The 9,117-nt window shown below is 42.3% G+C and overlaps 2 protein-coding genes across 2 annotated transcripts; one reads left to right on the top strand and one right to left on the bottom strand.

The window, feature by feature from the left end:
* Positions 1-718: 718 nt before the first annotated feature.
* On the top strand, positions 719-2,588 carry gmfg (glia maturation factor, gamma). Its single transcript, XM_052467640.1, has 7 exons — positions 719-879; positions 1,356-1,452; positions 1,580-1,629; positions 1,747-1,798; positions 1,922-2,002; positions 2,219-2,292; positions 2,446-2,588. Exons 1-7 carry the CDS (start codon positions 877-879, stop codon positions 2,515-2,517), a joined length of 429 nt encoding a protein of 142 aa, XP_052323600.1. The 5' UTR covers positions 719-876; the 3' UTR covers positions 2,518-2,588.
* A 961-nt stretch (positions 2,589-3,549) lies between these two features.
* Positions 3,550-8,891, bottom strand: LOC118371704 (RNA polymerase II-associated factor 1 homolog). The gene is made up of 14 exons (XM_035757274.2): positions 8,513-8,891; positions 8,279-8,308; positions 7,747-7,839; positions 7,445-7,566; positions 7,263-7,329; positions 7,047-7,148; positions 6,833-6,938; positions 6,352-6,420; positions 6,042-6,145; positions 5,821-5,937; positions 5,454-5,582; positions 5,132-5,237; positions 4,812-4,893; positions 3,550-4,709 (listed from the first exon to the last, which is right to left on the bottom strand). Exons 1-14 carry the CDS (start codon positions 8,560-8,562, stop codon positions 4,273-4,275), a joined length of 1,614 nt encoding a protein of 537 aa, XP_035613167.1. The 5' UTR covers positions 8,563-8,891; the 3' UTR covers positions 3,550-4,272.
* Positions 8,892-9,117: the final 226 nt, after the last annotated feature.

The raw sequence follows: 9,117 nt of genomic DNA, 5'->3' as shown, positions 1-9,117 counted from the left end.
TTGCCCAAATTCAACATCCTCATGACCTCCATACAAAAACACCACCTGCGGGAGAAGTAGATTTTGGGTCCATTATCCCTCTCGCTTCTTCTCTTCCTCTTTGATATGATGCATAGCTGCTGTCAAACCAAGCACCCCGCTCATTCAAATTCAACTCCTTAGTCTCAAACATATTTGGATTGATTGCATTTGATCTGTTAGATTAACGTTTGAGGAATGAAGATAGAAATGACAGAGGACACAGACAGTGCCTTGGCAACTTTTCAGTTTCTTGAAATAAAGGCTGAAAACACTAATGTAGAATTAATCACAATATCAAAGAATGCTCACCTTTCTCTGACTGCACCCATTCAACAAATTTGAAAAGAGAATATCACTTTATTTTATCTTGTTGCAACACTACATATTTTGGTTATTTTTGTATTTAACTAGGCAAGTCAGTTAAGAACACATTTTTGTTTACAGTGATGGCCTAGGAACAATGGGTTATCTAACTGCCTTGTTCAGGGGTAGAACGACAGACTTTTACCTTGTCAGCTAAGGATCAAGCAACCTTCTGATTACAAGCCCAATGCTCTAACCACTAGGCTACCTGCCTAGAAACAATTTGCTGTCGGGTACAGTGACAAAGGATTGCAGATAGAACTAACGATATCCCTAACAAGAAGGCTAGATCTGACACAGTGCAGTGAGGGGGTACTGGGGATGCTCATATGTGTACATGTCTGCCCTCCCCTACTGTATGTGCTACTACATAAAAGGAGGATCTTGAGAGTAAGACAGCATCCTGTCACAAGCAGTTGGCAGAGGAGTAACAACCTCAACAAGAAGACAATATCTTTGCAGACAAGAAACCGAAACAAGACCTCTTCTAGAATGGTATGGGAGACCGTTTATTTTTTACGATATTGCACTGGAAAATGTATTTTGGCATGGACGGTGATGTCCTAGTTTATGTTGTAAAGGTTTTTAGGCTGGCGTAAATTTATTTTTGCTACTTCCCTCCCTTACCCCATACCATCTTGACACAGGAAGCTGTGTCGTTCCATGATGCAACAAAAGCACTTCCTGGTCTCAATATGTCACTTTAAGATTTTGTTATGAGCTATGCGTTCATGGAATCTTGCACTTTAGATATCAAAACAAGTTGCTCTAAAACCTATTTCTCTGGTTCCCTCCCTCCCTCTTTCTTTCTCCCCTGTCCCTATTCTCTCTCTCTCTCTCTCTCTCTCTGAGTGAAATATGACAGAACTTTCAATGATGTAGCCTGACAGTAGCAATATGACCAACATATACAATTACAACGTGTCAAAACTTCCCACGGTTGATGAACTTGTTTCACATTTACATTCTAGTCAAGCTCTTTGGTTGTGTGCGAGGTGGATGAGAGTCTGAAAGAAAAACTGAAGAAGTTCAGATTTCGAAAAGAGACCAACAATGCAGCCATCTTGAGTGAGTAAGACTTAATTGAAAGCGTGTTCCAATTGTCCTGTTTCACCTAATTAAAAAAAACATAATAACCCAGAAACAGAAAAACATGTTAAAGACTCAATATAGAATAATGATCCTATTCCCTCAGTGAAAATTGACATGGCAAAACAGCTTGTGATCCTGGAGGAAGAGTATGAGGCAAGTCACAATGTCTACCTGAGATGTTGAATATCCCATACTGAGTTAATAATTACTCAAATCCATCCACGCCTGTATCAATACCAGTTCAACTCAAAACATGCTCTCACATTTTAGGACATCTCCCTGGATGACCTGAGGAATGAACTTCCCGAACGGCAGCCAAGATATCCTTTTATAACATGTCGGAGTGATACAGCAGAAATCTGTTAACCTCATATTCACCAGCACTGCCAGTGTTGAGTTGTATCATTGACCAGTGATTGGATCTCCTTGACAATATAGTGTACATTCATTGTTTACAGCTACAAATACATCCATACAGATGGCAGGGTGTCCTACCCGCTGTGTTTCATATTCTCAAGTCCAGTGGGTGAGTAAACCACCCTAATTCAGTGAACAGCCAATTGAATGAAGGATTAGCATTTTACTGTACTGCAACATCCCTTTGAACAAAATAACTTTTTAAAGGTAGTAAGGGTTGATAATTGAAAGTAGAAATGAGATTCAATCAGTGTTTACCATATGGAGATCAAAAAGGTTCAGTGGACAGACATCTGTGGCTTATGCACACTCCTCATCTCAACAGGGTGCAAGCCTGAGCAGCAAATGATGTACGCAGGAAGCAAGAACCAACTAGTCTCCGCAGCAGAGCTCACAAAGGTCAGGAGTATTGTCCGTTTCGAGTATTGACTGATAATAATGATCTGAACATAAGCCCAACACTAAACTCATAAAATAGATAAGTTATAATAGAAAATGTTCAGAAAAATAAGCATGTTAAGCCTGATCCTCCTACCCCTTTTTTCTCAATAGGTTTTTGAGACGCGAAACATAGATGACTTGTCTGAAGAGTGGCTGATAAACAAACTGTCTTTCTTTCGCTGAACAGTGTTCATGGTGGCAAAAGTGCAACATGAACTTCATTACCAGTTTGCAATAAATTGCTTTTATTATCACTTGTGTTATTGCATTCTTATTCCTTAGCTATACTCAAACCATTACTACTAGCCCGGTTGCCAGTTTCTGCTCTCTTAACAACTCCTCGTGGAATTGTCATGCCAATGAGTGAGAAGGAGTTGCTGATAGGCCAAACAGATCTAGGACCAGGCTACATTATTACTACGTCAGAAGGAGTTGCTGATAGGCCAAACAGATCTAGGACCAGGCTACATTATTACTACGTCAGAAGGAGTTGCTGATAGGCCAAACAGATCTAGGACCAGGCTACATTATTACTACGTCAGAAGGAGTTGCTGATAGGCCAAACAGATCTAGGACCAGGCTACATTATTACTACGTCAGAAGGAGTTGCTGATAAGCCAAACAGATCTAGGACCAGGCTACATTATTACTACGTCAGAAGGAGTTGCTGATAGGCCAAACAGATCTAGGACCAGGCTACATTATTACTACGTCAGAAGGAGTTGCTGATAGGCCAAACAGATCTAGGACCAGGCTACATTATTACTACGTCAGAAGGAGTTGCTGATAGGCCAAACAGATCTAGGACCAGGCTACATTATTACTACGTCAGAAGGAGTTGCTGATAGGCCAAACAGATCTAGGACCAGGCTACATTATTACTACGTCAGAAGGAGTTGCTGATAGGCCAAACAGATCTAGGACCAGGCTACATTATTACTACGTCAGAAGGAGTTGCTGATAGGCCAAACAGATCTAGGACCAGGCTACATTATTACTACGTCAGAAGGAGTTGCTGATAGGCCAAACAGATCTAGGACCAGGCTACATTATTACTACGTCAGAAGGAGTTGCTGATAGGCCAAACAGATCTAGGACCAGGCTACATTATTACTACGTCAGAAGGAAAATGTTTCAAGGAATACATGTTCATCTAAAAACAGGGGACGTTGGAGAGGGTAACTGTTAGCAGTATAAGAAGCGTACAGGCATAAATGTTGTAAAGTCAGCTACTACCATTTATTTACAATGTCTAAATGTTACGAAGTTTCCGTCACAACTGAACTTAAACAGGTTCATTGTAATCGTTTGAGGGGGAAACAAGAAACGGGCAGAAAAATAAATGTTCTTCTGAAAGTTAACTCAAAAACATTTTAAAAAACAACTTTTCCTTACAAAACTAGCCCACATTTTATTGGCTGCTCCAATTACATTTATAATGTATTGAATCCTCAAAAGCCAAGGACAAAAAAAAAAAAACATTTAATAGATTTATGCACAAGAAAAGTCTACAGAATTATGTATTTTTTTTATTTTTATCTGCTTCACACCACTAAGTGCCTCATATTGAGTGAGACAAAAAAGAAAAGAAACCCAGGCTTAAAAGAACAAACTAAATATGTTGTTGGTAGGAAATAATTGTATTCAATGAAGCATGTCCTGTACACAAAACTACTAAGATAGTGGCTCCAACTATATCTATGAGCAAAAGTCTGACATTTGAGTAACTGGCATTTACAGGTACCCAAAAGATTTGTAGTAGTTAGTCCCTTAGAGATTGTGTCTCTCCTAAAAAAAAGTAGCAGACCAACACTCAACAGGAATGAGATGCTGGCCTCTGTAAAGACAGGGCTGTTCTGCGGGTGGGACTTGTGAGACTGGGCTGGCTGGAGCTCGGGGGTAAGGCATGGAGTGCCAGCGTTGTCACAGTAAGGCCTCTTATTCACTGTCACTGCCATCGCTGGAATCTGAGGCCTGCTCACTGCCACTCCCGCTCTGGGCACGGCCACCCTCTGAGTGGTCACTACCGCTACTGTGGGCCGGAGACACGCTGCCACTCCTACTCCTCTCCCTATGGCTCCTCTTCTCCTCCTCGCTCCCACTGCCCTCCTCCCCACTGCTCTGGGCTGCTCCATTCTTGGGCTCGTTATCATCGTTATCACTGTCGTCATCGCTACCGAAGATCTCCACCTCATCCGCCAGCTTGACCTCCTCCTCGCCACTCTCACTGCCGCTACCACTGGCCTTCCTCCTCCGTTTCGCTCCCTCCTCGTCATCATTCTCAGCTCCACTCCGCTTTCCATCCTCATCCTCCCTGTCAGAGTCACTGTCAGAGTTGTCTACCTCACTCTCGCTGCCTTTCTCCTTCTCATCACCTGGGATTGGAGACAAACAGATACAGACAATTAGTTCATATGGATCTAAGAAGCAGTCGTAAACAGACACAGTAGTAAACATTGGGGAGGACAGAGACTGACCAGAGTCCTGCAGTTTACCCAAGTCCATGTCCTCTTCTTCATCCTCTGGTTCATGGTTCTCTAGCTGAGCCTTACGCGCATCCTAATGGACAAAGACAGATGTTGTTATTACTCTCATTATTTAGATGTTTGCAAATGTACACTTTTCTGCTGATGTCCAGCACTACCTGTTCATCTCCATCAGCGTTGAAGTCCACGTATTAAGTAAACACAGTCGTTTCCACAGATTTAAAGTAATGCTCAGTGTAGAAAACAGAAGTAAAAAACAGAAGTAACCCCCCCCTCCCACCCCCAAAGGAGGGCCTGACTAGCAGTTTCACCTGTGCTTCCAGCTCCTTGTCGTTCATGTCTCTGTGCTTACACACCAGCACAGCGTTTGTAGTAGACTGGGCTCCAGCCTTAGCTCTCCTCTTACTCAGCCTCACTCTGCAATCCAGGACAACACAGTCAGAACAACACAGTCAGAACAACAACCTTCACAGGTGGTGTCCTCAGGCCATAACAAACTAACTAAACCCACCCTAGAAAATACTAATCTACCAGAATGCAATTTTCTCTTCCAAGAGAAACCCATGTCACCTCCTGTTACAGTAAACCCAACAGACCCCCACTTTGAGACCCCCCACTCCAACCAGTGGTTACCTGGTCTCCAGCTCATTGTAGTAGACTCCATCTCCGTCTCTGAAGATAAAGAAGTAGTTCTCCTCATAGCCCTTGCTGGCTTTGTTCTTCACGTTCCAATTGTACTCCCTGGCTATTTTATAGTCATACCTAGAACACACAAAGAATCCATCCTCATCACATCTAGTTCAATGTTACAGTAAGTGTGTTTCAGAGATTCCAACACCATAAAGGTCCTGTACTTGGACAAGGTGAACCAAGTAGGTGTGAGTAAGTAGACAATGACAACGTGAATACTATACTATCCCAATAATATTCAGTTAACATATCAGTAGAATTGTTGGTGTCCTGTCTACTCAAGTGTGTAAATGCTTGTTGGATGACTCACAGATCATCAGGCATGTAGTCCAGCTCCTCATCCACGTCTCTCTTGCGCTTGCGAATCGTTTCCTCATTGGGCAGGAAGTAGGCCACAAACTGGTTTCCTTCCTCATCCATCATACCTCTGCAGGTCACAACAATAAACAATTCAGAACATTATGTAAATTGTCATAGTGCAGGACGGTCACAGAAAATCACAGACACACAATGTGGCAATGTTCTCCTCACCTAATCATGGCCTGTGACATCATCTCCACACCCTGGGGTGCTGACATGTCTTTAGGCGCAGGATCAGAGTCGAAGATTACCTGAGCACACGGGTTGATCCACATCTGGGGAGCAGAGAACAGAACATACAAATGCTTACTCTTTACCACAACACACTAGGGCAAGACAACAACAGTTAAACACATCCAGCTTGAAACAGATACAGGAACCAATGACTCCCCAAGAACAAAGACAATGGGCATAATCCAGATAGGTAGCCAAGACCAGTACAATGATACTGTATGTCCTGATGAGTGCTATGGATGCTCACCTTGAAGTCAGGGAACACAGGCATCACCTCCACAGGAGTGACTCTGGGTTTACTGTAGTGCTGGGCAATCTGGGGGAAGAGGAGGAACACAGCGTGTGATGTACAGATACTAGGATCTTAATTTGATCACTTTTGTTGCTGAGAATTTTCCTGTTATATTATACAGCTACATTAACAGTGTACCACTTTTCATGTAGCCTCGTTTTGACCAGCTAATAGCCTAAACACCAATCAAGAAACATTATGGACTAAACATTAAAATCCTGTTGCTGCACGATTATTTTGCTGTGACAATTTATGTACAAATAAGATCCGACATTAACTTTGTTTGTGATGGAATTAATCATATTATAAGGAGCATACAATGAACTGTGTCATCTCTGTGTAGCTGGACATTGACTTTGAAGTTGTTACTGAAAGACCTATTTGGACTGAATATCGCACAGTAAATTGTGCAGAGCCAAACACGGGGCACTCTCACCGGTTTCTGTGCATCCTCAAAGGTCTTTTCAATAGCAGCAATCTGGCTGTCCCTATCCTTGTATATCTCCTCCTCTGTGAACTGCTGTTTGACAGACACACCGATCCTAAGGACAGAACACATAGGTCATAGAAGGGGTGGGACAAACAGAAAACAAGATGGGAAGTGTGTACGCTGAATGTGGTGGTTAGCTAGCCTGTTAGGTCACACTCACTTGACTTCCACTTTCTCATTGGAGACACCATATCTGTTGAACTCTGTAGAGATGTACTCAGTTTTCCTCATCCACGGGACCACCTTGGCATGCTGCTGAGATCTACAGGAAAACAAACAAAGAGCTCATAACACAGATTCCAAGTCATTCTTAACATTTTAGTTGAATTTTGTCACACAGATACTGTATTTTCTGGTATACAGTCAGTATCCAAACCTTTTCGAGCTGGATGGAGCTGTGATGTCTTCCTCCAATAACTTCTCATCAGCTGGATCAAGAAGAACTAGAAAAATAAGGATGGGACGATTCTAATTCAGTACTACACAAGCTTCAAGTAACCACCACAAAAATATACTGACTGTGTGGTATAACAGTGTGTATGTCGTTCAGAAACGTACTGCTGGGGTCGACACGGTAGGTGTCTGGGTTAATGAGGTCGATGGTGACGCCAAGGTCAGGCTCAGTCAGCAGCTCATGTTTGTGTTGCTTCTCTAACGATGTAGCCTTGTACTGCACAAACCTGTCAACACCAGACAGAGCAACATCCAGTCACATCAGAGTCAGATCGGTATTTATGGGAGAAGGCTTAGAAAAGAAAAGCTGGACACTGTGGCTCCAAAAACAATACATTTAATAGACATAGCAACATCTGGACTGACCTTTATAGCAGAAGGAACTTGGTAGGAACAAGGGTGTTTACCTGTGCTGGTCAAATGGATATGTGATGAATTTGGGATCAAATGGGATGTCAGGCAGGCTATTGCAGTACTTTACCCGACAGACCACGCCGGACCTGGGAGAATGGTTGGGACAAACATGGAAGCACACATTTTTAAAAAATGTACAGAGAAGAAGTCATCATCATGTTCTATCAACCACTGATGCCACATATCCTCATAACCACCTAATGGTCATGTGGGTTTTGATCTGTCAATGACGGGGCAGGTGGCAGGCAGGCAGCCTAGAGGTTAGAGCAGTAACCGAAAGGTTGCTGGATCGAATCCCCAAGCTGACAAGGTAAAAATCTGTCGTTCTGCCCCTGAACAAGGCAGTTAACCCACTGTTCCCCGGTAGGCAGTCATTGTAAATAAGAATTTGTTCTTAACTGACTTGCCTAGTTAAATAAAGGTTAAAAAAAATAGTGATCTCCAACCCCATTTGCATAAAAAAAAAAAACACTTATTGAATTGTAACTGAATCTCTTTTGTTGAAACATCAAACTGCAAGCATACCTCTCTGGAACAGTTCTGTGTGATGAACTCCTAGACATGTTGATAGAAAAAGCAAGTGTTGTTAGCTACACACTCAGCTGAGACTCAATAAATAGGAAGTAACACAGCCCCCATTTCAACAGTAACTTATGATGGCACAGTCAGAACATATGTAAATTAATTAATGATCGCTAACTAGCCATGCCGTCATTAGCTCGGTTGCGGCAAAGCAAATACAATCGAGAAAAGATTTACCTGTGACCGTCTGAGTCTCGCTGGGCTTGTGTCTGTATAGTTGGAGCCATTCTCTTAAAATAATGATCACGACTGGAAACACAGCTTCACGTAAATTCAGACAACCGATCAAGTAACTCCTTACTAAAACACTTTACCTGAAAGAATAAGAACCTCCGTTGACTACCTAGCTATTTACTCCAAAGTAGTCAGAGCTTGCGCTCTTTTTGCTTTTCTGTCTTGGCTGGCGGCATCTTACTACTAGTAGGACCCCTAATATTTTCATGGGTAGCTTCGGAGCGGCCTGAATGTAAATTGCGCAGTAGATCTACCGTCATGTATTTGCTATATATCGTATGTGGATTTGTGGTAGGCAGTTGTACCTTAAACCGGTCAGTATCAATTTAAACGATTCTACGTCGGAAAGCAAGCTACAAAAATAAAATATCGCCCTCTACTGTATTGGAATATAACATCGAGAAATGACATACTGACAACCAATCTGTAGCATAAAACTGTTTGAAATAGAAGTGCAACAACAAGCTTGGAAAAAGCTAGAATTTATTCTGTCTTCGGATGCAAAGAAATAAAAACAAACGTACCATAGATGTCACTGCCCAGCTTAA

The sequence above is a fragment of the Oncorhynchus keta genome, chromosome 18 (genome assembly GCF_023373465.1).
Source record: "Oncorhynchus keta strain PuntledgeMale-10-30-2019 chromosome 18, Oket_V2, whole genome shotgun sequence".
NCBI lineage: Eukaryota > Metazoa > Chordata > Actinopteri > Salmoniformes > Salmonidae > Oncorhynchus > Oncorhynchus keta.
The sequence above is the reverse complement of the archived record's forward strand: the minus strand, read 5'-3'. Positions and strand labels throughout refer to the sequence as shown.